This window comes from Moschus berezovskii, chromosome 20, assembly GCF_049115385.1.
Source record: "Moschus berezovskii isolate FMDL1 chromosome 20, NW_MosBer_1.0, whole genome shotgun sequence".
Lineage (NCBI taxonomy): Eukaryota > Metazoa > Chordata > Mammalia > Artiodactyla > Moschidae > Moschus > Moschus berezovskii.
Window position 1 is genome coordinate 5044916 of NC_142479.1, and position 25118 is coordinate 5070033.

The following is a 25118-nucleotide window of genomic DNA, read 5'->3' on the forward strand; positions in this document are numbered from 1 at the left end:
GAAATCTGTATGCAGGTCAGGAAGCAACAGTTAGAACTGGACATGGAACAAGAGACAGGTTCCAAATAGGAAAAGGAGTACATCAAGGCTGTATATTGTCACCCTGCTTACTTAACTTCTATGCAGAGGACATCATGAGGAACGCTGGGCTGCATGAAGCACAAGCTGGAATCAAGATTGCCGTGAGAAATATCAATAACCTCAGATATGCAGATGGCACCACCCTTGTGGCAGACAGTGAAGAGGAAATAAAAACCCTCTTGATGAAAGTGAAAGACGAGAGTGAAAAAGTTGGCTTAAAGCTCAACATTCAGAAAACTAAAATCATGGCATCTGGTCCCATCACTTCATGGGAAATAGATGGAGAAACAGAGGAAAAGTGTCAGACTGTATTTTGGGGGGCTCCAAAAGTACCGCAGATGCTGATTGCAGCCATGAAATTAAAAGCCGCTTACTACTTGGAACGAAAGCTATGACCAACCAAGTTAGCATATTAAAAAGCGGAGACATTACTATGCCAACCAAGGTCCACCTAGTCAAGGCTATGGGTTTTCCAGTGGTCATGTATGGATGTGAGAGTTGGACTGTGAAGCAAGCTGATCACCAAAGATTTGAAGCTTTTGAACTGTGGTGTTGGAGAAGACTCTTGAAAAGAGTCCTGTGGATTGCAGGGAGATCCAACCAGTCCATCCTAAAGGAGATCAGTCCTGGGTGTTCATTGGAAGGACTGGTGCTAATGCCGAAACTCTGATACTTTGACCACCTCATGTGAAGAATTGACTCACTGGAAAAGACTCTGATGCTGGGAGGGATTGGGGGCAGGAAGCAAGGGGACGACAGAGAATGAGATGGTTGGATGGCATCACCGACGCGACGGACATGAGTTTGAGTGAACTCCAGGAGTTGGTGATGGACAGGGAGGCCTGATGTGCTGTGATTCATGGGGTCGGAAAGAGTCGGACACGACTGAGCGACTGAACTGAACTGAACTGAGCGAATGAACTGACTGATATCTGCTTTTACACTACACCCGCAGAGCTGAGTTGTTGCAACAAAAACCACGTGGCTGACAAAGCCTAAAATATCTACTGTATGACCTTACAGAGAAAGTTTGCTGTGCCCTGCTGTAGCCTGTGGCAAGAACACTGAATTTTTTCCTAAATATGTATAAACCATTTGTACATTAAATAGTGTATGTCGGAAGATAGTGAAGGACAGGGAAGCCTGGCGAGCTGCAGTTCACGGGGTCACAAAGGGTCGGAAACAACTTAGCGAATGAACGCCACCACCACCACCACCAGATACATCTGCAGTTAAGCCTAAAACGGAACTCATGGCTTAGGGTATTTAGTCTCTTTCGCAGCGGCCAAAATGTCTTGTATATTTTAAAGTATTTATCCAGAAATGCCCCTTGATAGCATTTTACCGCCTGTACATAATAGTATGAATACTTTAAAAATAAATTTAATATTCTACACTTCTAAAATATAATATTTCAAAATGTTTTCCTATAAGAGACTTAGAATATATTTCCATTAAGTCTCCCTCTTTCCCTCTATTCCAGGCACTGAACAGTTTTGAGGAAAAATCAGTTTGGTGGTAGGAAGTCACAGGCAGGAGACTTACCACTTTAAAGATTAGTTCAGTCAGTTCAGTTCAATTCAGTCGCTCAGTCGTGTCCGATTCTTTGTGACCTCATGAATCACAGCACGCCAGGCCTCCCTGTCCATCACCAACTCCCGGAGTTCACTCAAACTCTTGTCCACCGAGTCGGTGATGCCATCCAGCCATGTCATTCTCTGTTGTCCCTGTCTTGTCCCACCCCCAATCCCTCCCAGCATCAGAGTCTTTTCCAGTGAGTCAGCTCGTCGCATGAGGTGGCCAAAGTATTGGAGTTTCAGCTTTAGCATCAGTCCTTCCAATGAACACCCAGGATTGATCTCCTTTTGAATGGACTGGTTGGATCTCCTTGCAGTCCAAGGGATTCTCAAGAGTCTTCTCCAGCACCACAGTTCAAAAGCATCAATTCTTTGGCGATCAGCTTTCTTCACAGTCCAACTCTCACATCCATACATGACCACGGGAAAAACCATAGCCTTGACTAGATGGACCTTGGTTGGCAAAGTAATGTCTCTGCTTTTTAATATGCTAAGTAGGTTGGTCATAACTTTCCTTCCAAGGAGTAAGCATCTTTTAATTTCCTGGCTGCAATCAGCATCTGCAGTGATTTTGGAGCCCCCCAAAAAAGTCTGACACTGTTTCCACTGTTTCCCCTTCTATTTCCCAAGAAGTGATGGGACTAGATGCCATGATCTTTGTTTTCTGAATGTTGAGCTTCAAGCCAACATTTGCATTCTCCTCTTTCACTTTCATCAAGAGGCTTTTTAATTCCTCTTCACTTCCTACCATAAGGGTGGTGTCATCTGCATATCTGAGGTTATTGATATTTCTCCCGGCAATCTTGATTCCAGCTTGTGTTTCATCCAGCCCACCATTCCCCATGATGTAGTCTGCATATAAAGATTAGTAGCAGGAAAGAAGAAAAGATTAGTAGTACATCCTATATAGAGAATTATTTGCTGTCATTAATGTTGGAAGAGCAAAACATACTTGTTTCCTTATGATCCTTTCATAAACAATGCTGATTCCTTTTGGTAATGTCTGGTAGTGGGGAAACACTCTTATCAGAAAATGAAGCTAAAATCATAAGTTAATATGATGTTGTTATTCTATTTTTGTATGTTTCTGAATCAAGATTAGATAAACAACAGATGAGCTGCCTTCTGTGGGTGCAAATAGGAATAATGGGTTTTTTGTTTGTTTTCTACACAAACAATTTTTTTAAAATTCTAGAAATGGCTCTAATGTGAACTTGACAGTCTTATCTAAGCTCCTTCTATCACGGTAACACATTTCTATTATTGAAACACAGGTTCTAGTATCAAAATTCCTTGGGACATAGATCTTTGGATTAGATGGATGAAAGAGAAAAAAATGAAGGGGGAAACTTTAGAACGGGAAACATGTTCTTTGGATAATCAGTGTGTTGAAAAGACAAAATGATGTTGCTAATACAGAATACAAGAACAATTCTTTTTTAAACCTCAGCAATTATGTACTTGCAACAACAGATAATGAAATTTTTCTTTGTGCATGGCCTTCTAGGAAGAGGCTTAACTTTATTTTCTCATTTAATCTTCACAGCCACCTGTGAGGTAGATATTACTGTATTTAACATATTATTCCCTGTATTTCACCTGAGGAAACTGAGACTCAAAGTGTTACACACAGGACTTTAAACCCCATGTTTTTAATAAATACGTTACATGTGCATAGCTTTCTAGAAATATCAACAAAGTTTGAAATATGTAACTCTTTCATAAAATGCTTTGAGCCTCTTGCTGCTGCTGCTAAGTCGCTTCAGTCGTGTCCGACTCTGTGAGACCCCATAGTCGGCAGCCTACCAGGCTCCCCCGTCCCTGGGATTCTCCAGGCCAGAACACTGGAGTGGGTTGCCATTTCCTTCTCCCATGCATGAAAGGTGAAAGTGAAGTCGCTCAGTCGTGTCCGACTCTTCACGACCCCATGGACTGCAGCTTACCAGGCTCCTCTGTCCATGGGATTTTCCAGGCAAGAGTACTGGAGTGGGTTGCCATGGCCTTCTCCATTTGAGCCTCTTAGAAGCCCCTAAATAAAGAGAAGGAACTACTTTAAAAGAAAAAAAAAAAGCCTAAGTACTTGGAAAATTACTGTTACTCAAATAACACATAAGGTGAAACATATTCTATGAATAAACTTTACTGATTTTAAACTGTAAAATATACATTATTCTGAAAACTCAAGCTATATTTCACGACCTACTCTTTTCAGGCATTAAATAGTACTTTCTCTAGAATTATTTAAGAGACATTGTTTAAAAAGTGTTCTTGCAAAAAACAGTTGGTGTCAAGTGTTTTAAAATCCAAGCTGTGAATTCCTGTTTTCAGCAAGGACATTCATTTAAATATTTTAAAATACTTTACACAAGCCCACTTTTCTTCAAATCAGGGACTTAAATATATGCAATTTACTTTAAACCCAACTGGGTATTTTGAAACGGAAAGAGTCTTTTGGGCCTAGAAAAGAAAACAGCAGTCTCAAAGACCCTTGCTGAATCACCTAACTTCAGAGAAAACAAAACAGAACTTTAGGTCCCACCCTGATGGCTCCAGGCCGGTTGCATTGCTCTGGAACTTATCACCCCCTGTCTAGAAACCTTCCACCCCCTACACCTGCCCTGAAGACTTATCACCCCCTGCCCGAAAACTTTCCACTCCCTATACCTGCCCAAAAGACTTATCATCCCCTGCCCAACTACAAATGCCATCTCAACTGAAGAATACCCAAACCATCCCGCCTGATTATCGTTTTCCTTATCGCTTCCACAAACCTCCCTATAAATATAGAGCCTCCCTGATACCTCTCGGCGCTCAGCCTGGTCGTTAGGCCAACTGTAGCCCCCTCCTTGCCTGAATAAAGGTAACCTACTTCTGTTGAGGTCGTCTTTCCTTTTTCTGCTTCGCCTGAACTATACCTCACAGAAAGAATGTGATCAACTACCTGAAACATTTTCAAATATTGGAAAGTTTCATTAAAATGAGAAATGACTACAAAGAAACTGCACTGATATTCACGGGAACATATATTCAAATGTTATGTTCTGCAGGATACCTAAGGAGGCTACCTCAAGGATAACATCATTGCTAAATACATTTTAAAAACCTCTCACTAGGAATTATCATCAAAATGTGACAAGCATTCTTTTAGGCACACTCAGTAATAGTAAATCTTATTCAATTATGTATGGCTATTACTTCAAATAGGAATTCAATAGCTCTAGTGCACAGTTTACAAGTCTGTATAAAATTCCTCTGAAGTTAAATCCTGAATGAAAACTCATATTAAAATTCTAGTGTTTGAATTTCATTAATATGAGGTACCGAGAGCAGTCAAATTCATAGAGAAATAAAGTAGAACAATGGTTGCCAAAGTCCAGGAGACAGGGAGGAATGGAGAATTGCAGAATTTCAGTTTGGAAGGATGAAATTTCTCCGTCTTTACTTCAAAGATACCATGACAGAGGATTTTTACAGGATGATATTCCGACTCTTTCAAAGAGCAAATAGTCCTTATTCATTGTAAAAACTGTTTCAAACAACAGGAGGAAAAGACCTTACTTTACGAAGCTATTATATCCTTGACACCAAAAAGGAAAAATACATGGCAAGAAAAGAAAAACTATTAATATCACAGTCTGTATCTCTCATGAGTATAGACACAACAATCTGACCTAAAACATAAGAACTGGAATGTGAGATATGAACTTGGCCCCGCCTGCAGCAACAGGATTTCTACAGAGAATACATGAGAGAATGTACACACAATTAGAGCTAACAGAAGAGTTCAGCAGGGACACTCTTTATAAGGTCAATATATAAAAATCAGTGGCATTCTTGTAGACCAGCAATAACCAACTGAAAAATGTAACAGAGAAAAGATCTCATTCACAATTGAAACAAAAACTGTAAGGAACAAATTAATGAATACATACATAAAGAAACAAAAAGATACTAAAACTCAGTATCACAAAGACACAGATTTTCCCTGGATTCATTTAAAACCTAAAACCATTTCAACAAAATACAAACTGTTTCTCACGAAGAAATTATTCTAAAATTCAAACAGAAGAGTGCCAGAACAGTTGAAATGATTTTGAAGAAGCATAAGGTAGAGGAAATGTGGGATTGAAACAAGGTTGTTCAAACAGAGCAGTAAATCAGAGAGCCTGAAAATGGAACTTGTATATTACAGCAATGCATTACTATTCAGATGGGCTATTTGATACATGGTGCAAAAAGCACCGTTCGTATGAAAAACTAAAATTGTTCCTCATAACATAGATAAAAATGAATTTCAAGAGATTAGAGCCATGAATTAAAAAATCAAATTTAAAAAACTGCTGGAAAAAAACGGCAGACCATTTTTATGATTTTCAGAGGTAGGGAGGGATTTCTTGAAACACAAAAGGCAAAGAAAACACAAAGTGAAAAGAGAAGCTACAGAGCAGGATAAGATATCTGCGAGGCAAGTAACTGACAAAGAATTAAAACAAGAATAACAACCAAAGGCAAGTAACCTGACAGAGCAGTGGACAAAAGGCAACAAATTGGCAAATCACAGAAGAGAAACCCCAAACAGCCAAGAAACATATGAAAACACTGAGGCGTAAGGGAAATAAACATCAAAATCAAGACAGGCTTGAGGTATTGTTTCAGAGGTTGACAAAAACCTAAAAGCCTGAGAACACCAAGACGGGGCGAAATGGGGAATTCCGACTCTATCCTGCGAGTGTGAATTGAAGTAACCACTTGAGTTGCAGATGCCTGTATGTTAAAGTGCCATGAGTACACTTTTGGGTATCCACCCCATGAACATCCTTGGTCATGTACAAGGAAGATAGGTATCACAAGAGTGAAACATTTGGAAACTCGATGTCCATCAGGAAAATAATGAGTCAATGAATTAAAGTATATGTGTATATTAAATCTCTCTACTGCAGTTAAAATAAACAAGTTAGTGGTACACATAGTGCCATGTATATTCTCAATAACTTAAACATGGCATTTTGAAGTTTGGTGCTGAATGGTTTAAAACAAAGTGTATGTATGTGTGTGTGTGTGTAAATAACAGTAACAGCAGCAACAATAAATGAAAAAATGAGTCTGAATACTAACATTTGAGCACTTACTATACAGAAGGCACACTTCTAACTGCATGTAGATGCCTAAAGACGGTCCTAGGAGACAGATTCTACTACTATTTCTATCTAACATGATTACTCTTTTATGACTATGAGATTCCATTACTCATTCTACAGATGAGGAATTGAAGTGGAAAGAGGTGAAGTTGATCTAAAGCTATAAAACTAGGAAATAATAAGAGTCAGATATGAAGCCAGGATTCCTGACCCAAACTTTATAGCTTAATAACTATGTTATAGTTATTATACCATTTTCGATTCTTTTTAGGATGTTGGAAATCCAACATTATTTCTGTAAGTTGGAAATAAAAAATACTTACAGAACGTATGACTGTAAAGAAATGAATACACACACAGATTTTTGTATAGCTCAAGCTGGTTTCAAAGATGCTAAAAGAGTCTTAGGAATGTCCTGAAAATAGTGGCGTCCTGACTACTCTAATTTACTAATTGACATGTTTGAGGTCTGGTATTTTTGAGATCATTATTTCAGAGCCACACATTATTTCTTTTATAGTCCTAAGATAATATCTATTTGGAATCCTAGAAACCTTACATGGAGAAGCATATGCTGTAATTCAGTCATCTCTTTCTCTCTCATCAGAGGCAAAATTTGATTACTTAGCTTCAGGCCTGAAAACTCATATTCAGTGTTTTTAATAAGCAATTCTATCAAGAAATGAAATAAAATTTCGATTATTCATTTTTTCTGGTCTCTCAATTATAGGTTGGTTTTTTAAAAACCAGTAGCTAATATTTATAATATTATTTGTGTAATAATAGTATAATAAAAATGTAATTTTGTGTAGAATTATTTATGCCAGAAAATAAAAAAGGAAATGGCATTTTCAGTCATCAAGTATTTACGAGAATTGACTTTGTGCTAATCACACACTCCTTGTTTCCAGTAAAACTGGAACATTTCTTAAAAATGTCTTTTCTTCTCAATCTACACATTCCCATTCTCAATGCCATCATCTACTAACCTATAGAACATGCTTTGAAAAAATATGAAAAAGCTGTTCTAGCGTTTAAAGAGTTCACTGTTTGTTAGGGGAAAGAGACAAGTGAACGGAAGTTATCTATAACGCATAAGTACTTTAATAAAGTGTGCAAGTCACTTAACATTTCTAAGCGTCAAATGAGATGGATGTTTAAGAACTCTAAATTATAGAGGGAAGTTGACTAAACCATCTCTAAGGTACTCTCTGGGAGGGATTGGGGGCAGGAGGAGAAGGGGACGACAGAGGATGAGATGGCTGGATGGCATCACCGACACGATGGACATGAGTTTGAGTGAACTCAGGGAGTTGGTGATGGACAGGGAGGCCTGGCTTGCTGTGATTCATGGGGTCGCAAGGAGTCGGACACGACTGAACTGAACTGAACTGAAGGTCCTCTCTAGATCTTAAATTCTATGATTATCCGATCTCTTTAAATTAAAAGGTAAATCACAACATATTCAGTATGCAAAAAAGAAAAACTAAGACCAACTAAAAGATGAAACTGTACAAATGCACTCTAATTTTTTTTCAAAACTGTTAAAACTCCCGTTCTAAATATCAAGTAAAATTCCCACAGACACTCTCTTTTAATCAACATCTTTCCCTCAGACCTGCAGACTTCTAAGTAATCAACAAGCAACTACTTTGTGATAACAGAAGTAAAGTGCTTAAAAGCCCATGGCTTGGACTCACGAAAGTGATCTTTTAAAAGGAAGATGTTAACAGAAACATGTATATGACATTCTTACTACGATACATTTGTTCATTCACTTGACCTCAAAATTTTAATGTTCAGGTTTTTCATGAAGAGTTAAAAAAACAACAACAGAACAAACAGCTAAGATTAGCTCTTTTCACTGCTAAACATTCTGAAATTTAGAACAAGTTTTCTCTTCCCAGATATGGACATGGAACGTGATACTCTCTGCAGCTTTTTGGTATCCACGTTGTTTCCCAGATGCCACGGTAAGCTTGCTCATAAACGTAGCATCCAATTACAACCAAGAGTGGTACGAGACACAGAGTGCTGACAACATCAATCCGGATTATAAACTTCACCGGTTTATCCTGGTTCTCCTTTTCTAATGGAATCTCAACTTGCACTCTGGTTAGGGATATAATGCCGACCGCAAGGAGTGAAACCCCAACTACCACATATAGGCAGAGGGGTGCAAGAACAAAATACCTCAAGGCATCAACATCGTAGAGGCCAGCAAAACACACGCCACTGATACTGTCACCTTCCATGTTATTCACTGCTAAAAGGATGATGGTCAGCGTTCCAGGGATGCCTCACACACTGGCGTGAAACAGCAAGGCTTTCTTCTCTATAGCTTCACTACCCCACTTTGGCACAGCTGCCAAGAACCACGTGATGGTAAGAATCACCCACCAAATGCTGCCAACCATAGTATAAAAAGATAGAGTATCATAAAAAGCATGATCCAGGCTTTATTATGAGATCCTTGGGTCACTGTGGAAGCCTTATACGGTGCAGGGCTGGGTGCAGGGCTGGATGCATTGCAGGTGACTCGGTCCTCAAGCAAAAACCCAATAAAGAAGATTAATGACACCATCATGTAGCAGACAGCATAAAACATAATGAGTCTTTCAGGATAACGGAATCTTATCACATCAGTCAAAAAAGTTAAAAAAGTAAACAACGTGGCAGAGAGGCAGATGATTAAAAACAGTCCTGTGACAATCCCAAGCAAATGAAAGCTCTTCTCTCCTAAAGTACATATTTGGACAAGGAGGTGAACAGTCACGCACGTGCAAAAAGGAAAAGCCAAGATCAGGATCAATTTTCAACTCTCGAGAACACCAAAAGCCATAGTCCCTTCTGATCTGCCCCTGAGGCTCCTCAGTAGGATTGCCAGCTAAATTCAGGTCCACCAGCTGAGGATACAGCTCATCACAATCTGGGAACCTAAAAACACAAGAGAAGAATCACTTACTTATTGGGAACCTAATGATTTGGATTTCCACATTTAGCACTTCCACCCAGTTGACCCCCCCCTTTAACCGTTTGCCCTCATCCACCTCCCTTTCAAGAGATTATTCTTTCTAAACCTAGACTCAGTCCATCTTTCATACTTCTATTGCATCTGGAAATACGGCCAGGAAGACTTTGTTTCCTATGTTTCACCATGCTCTGAAGTTCCGTGCCTGTAGACCAAGCTTCCCTGAGATAGGGCATTTTCATCCTGAACTGAATTAGGGCGTTTTCATCCTGAACTGAAGAGCCAGAGACGTAAGACACTTGCATTCTCTGTTCAGTGCTCCAGGCGATGGGGGCCAGAAACACTGTGCTGTTTCAGTGTGCTATTGTCAGCTTATAGTGCTGATTCTGTTAATGGTATGATGCCGTTTTCTATCAGTCTCCTAAAGTTTGGTTAGGATTATGGTCATTGTCAACAGCAGTTCTTTCTTCTTTTTTTGTTTTGCATTTGATGAGTATAAAGGAGAGGAGTGGTTCTTAGGCATTAGTGGCCTGCTAGTATAGTACAATCACTATTCCCTCTAGTGTGATCTCCAGGTATGGTCCGAAAGGAATACTTTTAAGCAGAGCATCAGTCTTGAGGTTTTAATAGTCTGCGTTTTTCTTTTGTTGATTTAAAACGTGTCTTACTTTTTTCTTTAATAGAGGATGAGAGTTCTGAAGAAGACTCTTTAAGCAGGTAGGATTTTATGGGTGTTTTAAAATTGTATGTTTAAGTAAGGGAACGCGGAGAAGAGAAACTCATGTTTGTTGAGCGTTCTGCTCTGGGTTAGATACTGCATTCCGTGCTTAACATTTGTGACCTCACAGAGTCATCACAGCAGCTTTGTAAAGTAGCTGTGTCCTACTGAAAGCTTGTTGTTGAAAGAAAAGACACGGGGTTCTTGGCCTCCCTCCGGAGGAGAAGAATTCAATCTGGAGCCAGAGACGAGGCTTGATTGCTCAGAGCTTTTGTGTAATAAATTTTATTAAAGTATAAAGGAGATAGATGGAGAAAGCTTCTGACAGAGGCATCAGATGGGGGCAGAAAGAGTACCCCGCTGCTAATTTTCAGCTGGGTGTTATATAGTCACTAGCAGTCTGTTAATGAAAGAAAAGAATGATTTAAAACTCAGAAAGGCACCAGGCCCCTCACCCATAAGATGCATTTTGGGATAATCTTGACACCAGACGATTCATCCCGGGCCATAAAATGATTAACTTGAATCTTGGAGAAGGGCAGATTACCATACACATAGTTGTTTCGTTTACATAGATTAGGGGAACGATATCTGAGTATAACATACTGGTTTGTCGAGTAGGTTCTGAGCTATTTGGCGAAACTTGAAGACAGAGCCTGGGGTAAATGCATAGTACATTGACATAGCTTAAGACCAACATTTCTATAAGAAAAATGCATTGGTTAACTCAAGGTTTGGGAATAGTTAACTTCAGGTGAAACCAGGGGTCATTATGGCAACACAGTATTTTAAGAGAAACCTCCTTTTAAATTTGTCTAGAAAAGAAAAAATATCGCTAGTTTGTTTCCTCCTGCCGCTTAAGAGAGAGAAAGATGTCTGACACTTGCAGGCTGTTTCCTCTGTTTGGAGACCCCTGGCCTTCCTACCTGTTACCCTCTCACTGCTGCTGCTGCTAAGTCACTTCAGTCGTGTCCGACTCTGTGCGACCCCATAGACGGCAACCCACCAGGCTGCACCGTCCCTGGGATTCTCCAGGCAAGAACACTGGAGTGGGTTGCCATTTCCTTCTCCAATTACCCTCTCACTACTGTTACTTAATTAGCCAACTGTGGTTCAGTTGGAGGTTGATGAATTGACCCATGATTCCATTGTTAAAATGAGTTGACCTGTGATTTGACTGTTGGCCTGCTTGTCTCCCAGGTCCACTCTCATGTCCCTCAGCAGAGACTGAGAAGTACTGTGTAGCATATAAGTTAAACGTATAAATTAGTTCTTTGATTTCTGTACATTTTAAGTTTCAGACATCGCCAAGAATCCTGTACTGTTCCAGAGTAAAGGGGAGGGGTGGGGCCATGAAGGACCAAGACTGCCATTTTTGACGGATGCCGTTTATTTCGTCTCTGAATTAGGGACAGAGAATGGATAAGGAACAGCATATCTTTCCACTTTAAGTCATCAGGTTTATTCCAGTTTGGGCAAACAAGAGTTATGTCAATTCACCAATTCGATTTTCAGTTCAGAACTAGATATTTCAATAGTTGGGAGAGATGGAAGCAGAAATAGGTAATTAAAAACCTTTTAGAGACTTCCCTGGGATTGCAGTGGTTAAGATGGGTAATAAGACTTCTCCTTCCAGTGTAGGCAGGGTGGGTTCGTTCTCTATTCCGGAAGCTAAGATCCCACATGCCTCAGGGTCTGAAAGCCAAAACATAAAATAGAATCAACATTGGAACAAATTCAAGAAAGACTTTAAAAGTGGTCCACATCAAAAAATCTAGAGACCAAGTTTTAATTATGTCAAGAAACTTCATTTAATACGCAGACAGCCAAACTTTGACTTGTGTTTTTCTTGTTTTTTTTTTTTTTTTTTTTTTTTTTTTTTTTAATTGGAGGCTAATTACTTTACAATATTGTATTGGTTATCACTTGTATTTTTTTGTTTAAAGAGATGAACTCACTCATTTTTGTTGTATATGTTTTTGCTCTAAAGGTTTTCTAGCAAACCTGATGTTGATTCATGGCCTACATCAGATGATGAAGACTTCGATTTGGAAACCAAGGTAAAGTGCTCTCTTCTGTAATTAGTTTCCCTGCTCTGATTTAAGTTTCATATAACATTTACTCTTCATATTCGGCAGTGGTGTCCCTCTTACTGTTGTATGTTTGTAATGGAAATTTGGTGAGAGCAAACCAGTTTATAAAACTATGACTAGTTGATTTTTTTCTTCTTTTTACTTTAGTAAATACTGAAAAGTGAAAGTGAAGTCTATCAGTCGTATCCGACTCTTTGCGACCCCATAGACTGCGGCCCGCCAGGCTTCCCTGTCCTTCACCAACTCTCAGAGCTTGCTGAAACTCATGTGCATTGCGTCGGTGATGCCATCTAACCATCTCATCCTCCGTCGTCCACTTCTCCTCCTGCCTTCAATCTTTCCCTGCATCAGGGTCTTTTCCAGTGAGTCAGTTCTTCACATCAGGTGGCCAAATTCCTGGAGCTTCAGCTTCAGCATCAGTCCTTCCAATGACTCTTCAGGACTGGTTTCCTTTAGGATGGACTGGTTGGATCTCCTTGCAGTCCAAGGGACTCTCAAGAATCTTCTCCAACACCACAGTTCAAAAGCATCTGTTCTTTGGCACTCAACTTTCTTTATGGTCCAACTCTCACATCCATAGCTGACTCCTGGAAAAACTGTAGCTTTGACTAGGTGGACCTTTGTCAGCTTTGTAACATGCTGTCTAGGTTGGTCATAACTTTTCTCCCAAGGAGCAAGCATCTTTTAATTTCATGGCTGTGGTCACCATCTGCAGTGATTTTGGAGCCCAAGAAAATGAAGTCTGTCACTGTTTCCATTGTTTCCCCACCTATTTGCCATGAAGTGATGGGACCAGATGCCGTGATCTTAGTTTTTTGAATGTTGATCTCTAAGCCAACTTTTTCACTCTCCTCTTTCACTTTCATCAAGAGGCTCTTTCTTCCCTCTTCTCTTTCTGCCGTAAGGGTGGTGTCATCTGCATATCTGAGGTTATTGATATTTCTCCTGGCAATCTTGATTCCAGCTTGTGCTTCATGCAGCCTGGCATTTCGTGTGACGTACTCTGCATATAAGTTAAATAAGCAGGGTGACAATATACAACCTTGACGTACTCCTTTCCCAATTTGGAACCATTTTGTCTGAATGCTCATCTTTTACAAGATGGCTGGGAGGATTCCAGTTTGGGGCTCCCAAAGGAGCTGCAAAGAACATTCCTAGGCAGGTCTTTGTGTGGATGTAGGTTTTCGTGTCATGGGATAAATGCCCAGGAGAGCAATTGGTCTGTACAGCAGTTGCATGTCTAGTTTTATCTGAAATTGCCCAGCTGTTTTCCAGAGCGGCTACTAACAGTTTATATTCCCACCAGCAGTGTATGCTAGGTCCAGTTGCCCCACATCCTTGTCCACACTTGGTGTTTTCACTCTTATTTTGGCCACTCCAGTAGGTGAGTGACACTGAGTCAGAACAGCTAGAGGGGGCTCCACTTGGCTAGTCCCTTCCCCTGGCTGATTCTGGTAAAGAAGGAGGTTTCCCTTGAAGGCAGAGAGCAGAATGCTCTGTGTACTTCAAACCAGTCGCAGTCCTAGTCTGCTCAGGCTCCATACAGAATGCCACAAGCAGGCGGCTTAAACTACAGGAGTTTGTTGTCCTAAGGTTCTCAAGGCGGGGCTGGCTTGGTTCTCGTGAGGCTCTTCCAGGCTTGTGGGGAGTCCCCTCTCACTGTGTCTCCTTATAAAGTCACTGTCCCATTGGATTAGGACCCCAACTTGTGAGCACATTTAACCTTAATTACTTGCTGCAAGCCTTGTCTCCAGACATGGGGACTTTGTGGACCCGGTTCTGCCCACAGCGGCCACTCTGTGTAGGCCTCCAGCCTTTGACTCCTGGTGAGCTGTGAAGCTCTTCACCTGTTTTTCTTTCTGGTTTTCAGAGCATTGGTTTGCCCTGTGACTTCAGTCCTCTGGTGGATCTCAGAAGAGCTGTTGACTCTCAGTTACTCAGCTTTTTGTCTTTCTTCTTCTTGGGAGGGTGGGAGTGACAAATTCCAAGCTCTTTCCAGGCCAGAGCGGAAATGGTGTTTTGTTTTTCACGTGGGTTTCTGCATGTTCACTGTCAGGACATAGAAGCATAGTAGATTTTCACCTGTGGACCTTGTGTCCTTGCTGAGTTCCCACTCGTTCTGGGAGTGCTTTTGTCGCCTCTGGCTTCTCAGACACCTGCTGTACCCTGGAGAGACCCGCAGTTCCCATCTGCCTCTTCCCACCGCTGCCTGCCTCCCCGAGCCTGGCTGATAAGATGCGACAGTGATGCATCGGCCTAGCTGTGCGTGAACCCTGCTCTGAGGCACAGAGGGCTTCAGACCCTCAGCCTCCGGAGCAATTCTAGGGAAAAGCAGAGGAGCAAAACATGGTTTGTGTGAAGGCGTGTGACGCACAGTTGGAGATAATGAACTTTGTTGTGTCTCCTGCTGGCTGCTATTTATCCCAGGCTGCACTGCTAGGGTCCAGCATCCACTGTCTGGCAAGTGGGTCATTTCATCAGTGTGCTGTGTTTAATGACAGTGATCAGATTTTTTGAAGAGAATCACGTGCCTCAGGTGTAGCCAGGGTTTTGTGGTTTCTTTTCCTTCCACTTGTGTAAGATAATGTCATAAATAACCGTGGGAGAAACGAGAAAATCATGCCAGTTCTCCCGAGCGATGATGGGATGTTGATGGGGTGCGAGCACTTCTGGTGCCCAGCATTTGTTTCTTGGGGGATGGATCGTAGTTCATCCTCCGCCCGGTGGCCTGAGAGCCCATCACTCTGGGGACACTGAGCAAGCGCCTCACCCACTAGTTGCTAATAGCAGCCCCACCCCCAGCTGTGATGACCAAAACGGTCTCCAAAGATTGCCAAGCATCCCCTGGGGAGAAGAGTGACCCTGGTTGAGGACCCCCGGAAGTCTGCTGGCTTAAAAGTAATTTATCTACCCATGTCTTCTCCCTTTTCATTCCGGAGTCAGAAGTGTAGGAGTGAACTGTCCCAGCTCCACCACAGGGTCCTACAGCTCGGAGAGGAGGCCTCTACCCACCAGGCCCAAAGCGAGAAGAATCAGCTCACCATCCAGCTGCTGACACACGGACTGGAAGAGGCCATGCTCCGGGAGGAGCTGCAGGTAAATGACGGGTCGGGCAGGGAGGGGTGGGCAGCCTGGCCCACAACAGACCAGGGACAGCCCTGACGTGCCTGGAGGTAAAGCGAGGGGCTTCACAAGCAAGCCCTGCAAAATGTGTGAACTTTAGCAGATTTTGCAAAGCCTCAGGCCCCCTGGAGGAATCAGACATGGGGTGTGCTTGGAGGGCCAGGGTCTGCAGGGGGAAGGGACTGTGAGAGAGGGTCTCTACGCGTCGTGTCTCTGCTCAGCCTGGTACCAGGTTCCCCACATGGCCCTGGTCTGACCCCTGGACTTAGCTTGTGCACACCTGGTGTGAGAGGTCACTTGTCAAATGTCCTGGGTTGCAGAAGGGTCTGTCTGCATGTGGGACTCTTCCCTGTCCAGGGTCTTAGGAGGGGCTGGCAGATCCCTGTGGGCCCAGCCCGCTACTGTCAGCAGGCACTTTCTCCAAGGTGTCTGTGTATTGGGGGCTCCCTTCCCTGTTTGTAGTGCAAACTTGAGAAATTGCCGGAGTGGTTCGAGCCTTTGAGGTGAAGAAGACAGATCCACCCGTGGGCAGAAGGGCTGGGCTGCCGGGGATGCCCAGCACTCAGCCACTGTCAAGGGCAGGAGCAGCTGCTGTGATGCAGCTGGCATCACCTTTGGTGAGTTAGATGAGGACCCCCCGAAACACGCCTGGATGAAAGTGTACAGAGGGAAGTAAGGCCGTCGTCTGAGGGCCTCACTGCCCTACCCCAGCACCCAGAACACAGAGTTCCTGGCTTCTTGGCTTCAGGGACCCCGCTTCTCTTCTGGGGACGTCCTGCCTTCTCACGTGGCGGTCGAGCAGGGCTCTCCGGAGCAGGCCCACCCTCCACCCACACCTTGCTTTACAAGGAAGGCCTCAGGGGCACTTAGCTGGGCCGTGCTGAGGAGAGTGGATGGCGAGGCCTGTGGTCAGGCTTCAGGGCTCAGCACAGCATTGGCTGCAGGAGGCGGCAAGGCGCCCAGGCAGGTGTGCGGGACTCAGACATGGGCTGGAGTGACTGCATAGTGATCATCCGAAGCTCTAAAGCCACGGGGAGGAGGCTGCGTCTGGTGGAGGGTGTGTGAAAACCTTCCTCCCCTCTCTTCATCCCAGGAGGGTGGCGGCTGCTCTGCTGAACCTGTGTGTGTGGAGAGCCTCTGGGGGTCTGTCCGGAGAAACTGCCCGGGTTGGCCCCTCAGACAGGCGGTGACACAGGGCAGTGAGGGAGTGGGGCTGTGGCTCACGGTTTCACCCATGCCCAGGGTGTCCAGCGCCCTCTTCTCCGGCCTGCCCTCAGCAGGGCCCTGGTGGAGCCACTGCCTCTCCCGTCCACAGTCTCAGAGGGCAGTTCTGTGTGCTCCAGACGAGGCCGCTGGAGCCCGTGGTGTAAACAAACGGTGTTTAGCTGGCCTCCCAGGGGCTCCATTCAAGGAAAGCGGCCAGGCTCTGGACAGCCTGGTGCCAGTGATCTCGTGGGTTCTGTGCCCAGGGAGCAGGTGGCCGAGTCTGTCCACATACACGCCCCGCCAGACACTGTGCAACCATCTCCAGGGCCCTGGCCACAGCCCGTCTCAGGAGCGTGAGCTCTACCTTTAGAGGGAGGCTGCCGTTTGCAGCTGGTGTGGGTACCATTATTGCAGGAATTAAACCCAGCAAAGAACCCAGGAGGTAAACAGAACAGAATAACTTGACCCTCCCAGGATCCGGCGCGAGGTCACAGGGAGGGCTGCAGGCAGGCCCTCCAGGCGCTTCCTCAGGGTGTAGAAGCGCCAGCTGAATGGACTTGTGTCAGTCCCTCATTCCTGTCTGATTCTTTGCGACCCCATTGACTTTAGCCCGTCAAGCTCTTTTGTCCGTGGGATTCTTTGGGAAGAATACTGGAGTGGGTTGCCATGCCCTTCTCTGGGGGATCTTCCCAACTCAGGGACCAAATCCACGTATCTGGTGTCTCGTGCATTGCAGGCGGATTCTTTAGTGTCTGAACTACCAGGAAATGGAGTGTGGGCATCAGAGAAATGGACTCTTTAGAGATTGGGGGCTTTGCTGAACACGCCCTTCTCTTGTGGGGTGGCCTACCAGGTAGAGATGCAGTTTTCTGTGTCTGGCGGTGACCCGGTAGCTCTGGGCAGTCACCCCACAACCGCTGTACCTTTTCCCCAGCAGCTGTATGGAGCCACCCAGAGGCTGCGGCTGGCCCAGTCCCAGAACGCCCAGCAGGTGCGGCAGCTGTGGGAGGAGGTGGCACAGCTCGTGCCTGCAGGCCACATGGCCGAGCTGCACCAGCTGCTGGAAGGGGAGCAACGGGCGGCACGGCGGCTCTAGGAGGAGGCCTGGGTGAGTGGGGACCGGGATCGGGGGCCAGCTGGGAGTGACGGGGAGGGCGAGTAGGCTCTCTGGTGCCAAGGGGAGGATGGCCTGACAGCCCTCTCCCCACGTGGGATGTTTATGGAAGCCACGGGACCCGGCTTCCGCTGGGAGCTGGTGGGCATTGAGCGGCCGACCCTGAAGTCCCCCAGCCTGTTTTCTGGGCTGCGTGTGAAGGGCCACAAGAGAGGCCTGGGCAGGGATAGCCCTTCAGGAGTGCAGGCAGGGGCAAAGGTCCTGAGGTGGGCTGTGCTTGGCATGTTTAAAAGCAGCAAGGGGTGGTGGTGGGGTGCTGGTTGCACAAGAGATCAGCACAGTGACAGCACGGACTTGGGGAGCCCTGCTGTGTGCCAGGCTCACATGTGGAAACAGAGTTGCTGCCTTAAAAGGGCAGCAGAACAGTGGCTTAGAGCGTGCACTAGGGGACTGGATCCTGGCTCCGCCACCTGAGCTGAGTGATTTAACTGAGTGAATGATTTAACTCTGTGCTTCCGTTTCTTTCAACCTCTGGAGGCAGTGGTTCCCACCTCAGAGCAGTCTCTCAGGCATCACTGAGTCAGCACCTCAAAGTGCGAGCCTGGGGAAGCACATTTGGGTCCTCAGAGTTCATGAGTCAGTGGGAGGGTGAGGAAGGGCAGAGGGCCAGGTGCCTTTGTGAGGAAGGAATTTGTGCAAGATTGGGAAGGTGGATAAAATCTAACATTTCTAAAACACATTCTAACGAAGAACAGCCTTATAGCAGTCACAAACACGTTGTGCTGGAGAGACATTTAAGCTCGGACAGATTATTGGCAAAGGAAGTTTAGTCAGAGATCCTCTAGAAAGACTAGCATGTTTGGGGAAAGTCCACTTTGAGTCATTTAGGATTAAAATCCTAGGACAAAGAGTCTCTTATCTGCTCACACTACAGTGAGAAATGCAGCTTTGTGGCTTGTGAGACATTTCTAACCATCCCTCCCTGTGGATGAAAGGTTAGCCAGATGCTCAGATTTTGTACACTTTGCTGATTTCCATTCTAAAGTAAATAAGCCTGAGATGATTCTTTTTAACATGTACCGGTGTTGATCTCTAACAGCCACTTGTTGAGGAAGCGCATGAAACACAGCTGAAAGCAACAGAAGAGCGGGTGGAGGAGGTGGAGACGCATGTGAAGAACAGGGAAGCACTCCTCTGAGAGCAGGCGGGAGAGCTGAAGGAACAGGTGAGTCAGGGACGCCGCCTGTGGGCGTCTGGGTAGCTGATGAGGGAGACAGGCCCCAAGAGAAGCCTGTGTCCTGGGGAAGTGCTGAGGAGGGGAGAGGAGGGCAGGGAGAGAGGGGAGAGCCGGGAGAGAGAGGCCTTGCTGTCCTCTGAGGTCTGCTTGGTGCTTCAGGAAGTGAAATGTGAGCATCTGTGGAAATGACTTCTCTTCCGCAGTGACCGAATGTGGTTTATCTGCAGCGCCCTGAGCCACGGGGCCCCAGTTCGAGTCCCTCCGTGCAGGCTGCCCGCTCCAGACCCCCACTCCCCACCTGTGTAGCCCCTGCCCTGCCGGCACTGCCGCCCTCCAACCTTTTCAGTCCCCAGGTCCTCACTTTCCTTCCCAGCCGTCAAACTCTTGGTGACCCCCCTACCTCCCAAGTCACTCTTGGCCAAATCTCAACCCCAAGTAAATCTTGAGGCTCCTACTTGTGGCGGGGGTGGGGGGTTGCGGGTAGGGGCGGACTGTCCCAATCGCCGCCTTTCCCCCACACCCCTTTCTGGGGGGCCCTTGCACTCTGCCTCTGACCCCCAGCCCTTCTCCCCTCCTCTCAGTTGTGACTTGGGCTTGTGTCCCCGTAAGACCAGAAGGTCCCAGAGAAATGGCTGTGTCCTCCGCTCCCGCCGCCCCGTCTCCGGTCTCCTCGGCAGCACCTTCCGGAGCCCTGGCCTTCCCAGTGAGTTCTCTGCTGCCTTGACGGGCGCCCCTTCTGACCTGTCTGCTCCCAGCCGCCCACCCACCCAGGGGCCCGTCTCACTCTTCAGCGCGGCCCTTGGTGTGGAGCAGAGCTCCCATCGCCCGCCCCGCGGCCCGCCTTTTGGGTCCTGGCAGCTGGGCACAGCAGTCATCCTTAGATACGTTGGAGCTGCCGGCCTTCCTCAGAGTAGACAGCGGCTTCTCCGGTGGCCTGGAGATTCTGCAGGACCTGGTCCCCTCCCCTCGGCCTCTTGCCCAGCCGGCATGGTGGCTCTGCCTTCCTCACGGGCCTCCTGGCCGTTCCTGCTACCTCCGCATGTGCCGGCCTCTGCCTGGGAGGTTTGCGCCAGGCAGCCTCCCCCACGTCCCCCATGCTTCTTTCAGGTCTCTCTGTTCACCTCAGGTTCAGCCGTGTGTCCCCCGCTTGAGTTCTTTGTTCACACGCCACCAGACACTGCGTGCTCTGCTGGCTCCTCCCGTTAGAACACGTGCCTGTGGGAGCAGGGCCGTGGCCGGGCAGCACTTGGCCCGCAGCGCTGCTCAGTAGCTACTTGTGTGAGTGAACTCAGCGCGGACTTTCAAAACCCAAAGCCGGGACCCTGTTTCTTTGCATCTTGACTGGTGTATCCCGTGTCCCCATCGCTGAAGCCCCTGTCGGTGTTGTGTGGGTGGCACCCAAGGTGCCTTGGTGCGTCCTGGCTGACATGGTGGGCCTGCAGAGCACACTGAGAGAAGCCAAACCTTTTGGGTACTCTTGGCAGTTTCCTCGTTGTCTTTTGGAGGCCTCCAGATTTGGGTCGTCTTGTCTTTATTTCGTGGTAAATCAGTGTGTACAAAGGTGGCTTGAATTTTCTCTACCACATAGTTCGTCAGTTTCCTCTCTCGTGCCAGGATAACAAAGCCTGTCATTACATCCAACATGTCTCTGATTTGTAAGGTTCCCCAAACTAGTCTGAACGCATGTGAGGGAATAGGAAGGGAGAGCTGGTGGCGTGGCTGCGTTAGACGTGCAGTACACTGTGGCTTTCTCCCCTCTCCAGTTTGAAAAGAACACATGATCTGATCTGTTGCTCAAGGAACCCTGTGTGGAAAATGCTCACCTGACAAAAGCACTTCAAGTCACTGAAGAGAAACAATGAGGTGCCAAGAAAAAAATCCCGATTCTTGGAAGAAAAAGTTAGAGCTGTCAACAAACTACTCAGCAAGATTGCTATAGCATCCCTCGCTGTGTAGACTGCTTTTCTTCCTGGAGTTTGTTTGGAAAGAACATCTTTTCAAGTAAACCATGGTGACGCTGTAACTTACTGTGGCTCACTGGCTGTACACTGCTGGATAGACGAGGATTGTGATTCTGTTTATTCCACAAGCGTTTAATGAAGGTCTGTGTGCCAGATGCTGGGGAAACAGGTTGGAAAGACTACTGTTTTTTCAGTGGTCCTTGGGTAACTTCCAGAGTTATATTCCTGATTTTGCTCCCGACGAGCAAAACAGATTGTGGGGTTCTCAGCAAGGTAAATGGTAAAATAAAGCAATTTTCATGTTGCACTTCTCAACTTGGCTACAGAGATTCATCTGCAAAGTCAGGGCTCTCTAGTTTTACCATTGCAATGTTAGTGCTGTGGGTTCAGTCACTGGCATTCTCGATGCTGGATCGATATAGACACTCCAGAAACGTTGCACTTTCTGTGACTTTCAGCTGGCGATAAGAGATAGAGGAAAGAAGCCTTTTTGTCAGGGCCTGTTCCCCACGAGGGAGTCTGAACAGTGCCGGTATTTTAGGACTGTGGACTCAGGGAGGATGGTATCCATTGTGAATGCAATATTTTCCTCATTGAAATGTCATCACACTGGAAAGTGTATTATATGTTTAAAAAAAAAGGAAAAAAGTATAGTTTTATATCCATGATATACAGAAATTATGGTCATTTGATTTATCAGAATAAACTACTGTAATATGAAGTCACTGTATTTGCAGTAAAATCCTTTTCTATTAAAACCGATTAACTTCTAAGTATTGTTTAAAATATTTTAAAGATATAGAAAAATAGTTCTATAGGAAGCATTCATATGTATTACATAAACACGCAGATGTGTGAAGGACATTGTTACAGCATCTTGGACAGAAGCCTAATCCCTGTTCTACTGCAGGAAACCTCTTCCCCTTCCTGGTGGCAACTGCTCTCCTGAAGCTGCTGTATGCTCCCTCCCCTCCATCTGTCTGCACACTTACTGGATGTGCTTGAAAGAGAAAAACCTTAAACTGCTGGATTCGATGGAAAGATCAGATCTGGGGTAAGAGGACTCAGCAACATAAAGTGGATTCTTCTCTCCATGCACCTATGGGTCGCTTAACCTATGACAAAGGAGGCAAGGATAGACAGTGGAGAAAACCCTCTTCAATAAATGGTGCTGGGAAATCTGGACAGCTACCGTCAAAGAATGAAATTAGAACATTCTCAGATACCATACCCAAAAATATACTCAAAATGCATCCAAGACCTCAATGGGAACTTTTAGAGGAAAACATAGGCCGAACACACTTTGAGGGAATTCCCTGGCAGTGAGACTTGGCACTTTCACTGCTGTGGGCCTGAGTTCGATCCCTGGTCAGGGAACTAGGATCCTACAAGTGGCATGGCACAGCCAGAAAAAAAAGCACTCTGACATAAATTGCAGAAATATCCTTTTTGATCCATGTCTTTGAGTACCAAAAATAAAAACAAAAATAGACAAATGGGACTTAATCATACGTAAAAGCTTTTGCACACCAAAGGAAACAATAAACAAAATAAAAAACTAACAGAGAGGGAAAAAATATTTGCAAAGGAAGCAGCTGACAAGGTATTAATCTCCGAAATATACAGATAGCTCATGTAGCTCTATGTCACAAAAATAAGACAGCCCGATTTAGCAAAGGGCAAAACAAATAAAAAGTAGAAATGTGCAGAAGACCTTAATAGACAGACCGATTGCCAGTAGGCGCACGAAATGATGGTCAACATCACTAATTATCAAAGAAATGCACGACAGAACTGCAATGAGGTATCACATCACTGGTCAGAATGGCCATCATCCAAAAGTCCACAGATAATAGAGGCTGGAGAGGGTGTAGCGAAAAGGAAACCCTCCTACATTATTGGTAAGACTGTCAATTGGTACAGCCACTATGGAGACCAGTATGGAAATTCCTTAAAAAGCTGAAAATATGATAGAACTACTGTATGATCCAGAAATCCCACTCTGGGGCATATACCTGGAGAAAACTATCATTCAAAAAGATACACATACACCAATGTTCATTCCAAACTCCCTTCCCATCCGAGGTTGCTACATGCCATTGAGCAGAGTGCCCCGTGCTGTACAGTGGGAAAGACAAACTGAGTTTTCAAACTTGGGGCCATCACTTACTGTCTGAGTGGCTTTGGTGAGGTTACTTAACCTTCCCCAGGGGAAGCATCTACTCAGATTCTGCTGGAGGAACCAGGGAGATGGGTTCCCCTCTGTCCCATTCCCAACAGCACATTCCTTGGTCCTGGTCCACTGGGACTTTGTCTTGTCCAGGCAGGAATGTTTAGGCCTGAGTTCTGCTCCTCTTCAGTCGTGAACCTTCCTCATTAGCCTTCCTCTACTCACCACCCTGGGGTCTGGGGCCTGGTGCCCACCCGTCCCAGGCCCACTGCCTCCTGACCTCCTGCCCACTCTCCAGAGCAGCTGGGCCCCTCCTTCCTCCCCAGCCTTGCCTTGATTATACCTGATGCCCACCCTTATGAGACTAGCGTTCCACCTGGTGACAGTGCATCCCTGATTCTGCAGAAACAGTGATAACGCACAAGTTAACAAGAGTAGTGACCGCTGCCACGTGTACACTTAACAAAATGCCCCTTCACTCTGCGTGATAACCTCCAGCACCCACAACTTCATAAAGCTGGATGAGACAATTGAGGCTGAGGGTTTAAAGTTACTATTTGAGCTGGGATTTGCACACGCACGGCCTGCCTGCCACCAAAATCTGACTCCTTCTCCTGCACCCCTTGGTTTTTCTGGATCACTGTGGAGGTTAGTTGATATTCGTGCCAAATCAGTACTGGAACGGCCTTGCTGGGTGAGAGCTATCCCTCTTCCTCCCCAGGCAAACAGTCTAATTTGCAGGCTGAGATCACAGTAGACAGGAGATAGCTACATGGATCCGTAGACAAATGGAGAAAATAAATTGGTTGAAATATCTGAGGCTCATTTAGGGGGGGAGCCAGAGTAATAATTCCAAAGGATTGCAGCATCCCGAGCTTTGTCTTTTCCAGGTACTACTACGAGCTCTCTTAAAGCTGAGGGCCCAGACATGGCCTTTGGGTTCTGCCCTCCTACAGATGTGGTTGATTTAAGCGTCTGAACGCCAGCATCCCACTTTCCTTTAAACAGATTTCTTGTGCTCTGACAGCTTCAGAAGCTAACCAGGGAGCAGATGTGGACACAGCAACCCAAAGACTGCTTGGAGCTGCCGGCTGCACTTGCCTGGATCCTGGAGAAATAATTCTCCAATCCCTCAGCCTGAAAACAGCCCCAGGGCCCATCCATGATAAAGAATCTTCTCTCTCCACCCCACACACACCCACGTTCAGACCTGGGCCAATTCCACCACCTTTCAGCTTGGCTGTTGCCTGTCCTGCGGTTTCAGGAATGATAGGTTGATGCTACACTGTGAGTTTGGATGAGAATGTGCTCTTGAGCAAATGTGTGTTTCCTGCTTCTTTGCAGCCTCAGCCACTACCTGGAAAGAGAAAAAAGCTCAATGCACTTTCCTGGGAGCCAGGCTGAGGCAGGTTGAACATCCGCTCCAGCTGTTCTCCACTCCTGGGATACGTTTAATCAGAGCACAGTGTGTCAGCCGCACAGACACAGGGCAGGAGTCCCCTCCCCACCAGGAAGTGATAACAGCCCCTTGACTGCATGCATGTCAACCCGGCCCCCCACCCATCGATGGGGACAGATCAGTGACTGAGGGTCTTGAGCTCTTTTTCCCTCCAGTGAGGATCCAGCGCGTGGCCTCACCATGTGATGTTTATACCCTGGTAACGTAACTGGCAGCTTTCTCTGAACCTTACCATCTAGCACCCATGAACTGAAGTGCTGCGAGCTCTCC

General features: G+C 45.7%; 1 protein-coding gene and 1 pseudogene across 10 annotated transcripts in view; one reads left to right on the forward strand and one right to left on the reverse strand.

Annotated features, from left to right (window-relative positions):
• LOC129553126 (ninein-like protein) overlaps positions 1-25086 on the forward strand; it is a 95531-nt gene extending 70445 nt beyond the window's left edge. For 4 of the 10 annotated variants that reach the window (XM_088828581.1, XM_088828585.1, XM_088828584.1 and 1 more), the window contains 5 exons: positions 10451-10484; positions 12476-12545; positions 15522-15674; positions 17842-18015; positions 19121-19246. In XM_088828581.1, the coding sequence (XP_088684707.1) occupies positions 10451-10484; positions 12476-12545; positions 15522-15674; positions 17842-18003 (419 nt within the window). In that variant the 3' untranslated portion in view covers positions 18004-18015; positions 19121-19246. Of the gene's footprint in view, positions 1-10450; positions 10485-12475; positions 12546-15517; positions 15675-17841; positions 18016-19120; positions 19247-19839; positions 20999-21021 lie in introns of those variants that run through there. The other 6 variants (XM_088828587.1, XM_088828590.1, XR_016035426.1 and 3 more) reach the window with 5 other exon arrangements.
• Positions 8680-9729, reverse strand: LOC148774605 (frizzled-3 pseudogene; annotated as a pseudogene).
• Positions 25087-25118: the final 32 nt, after the last annotated feature.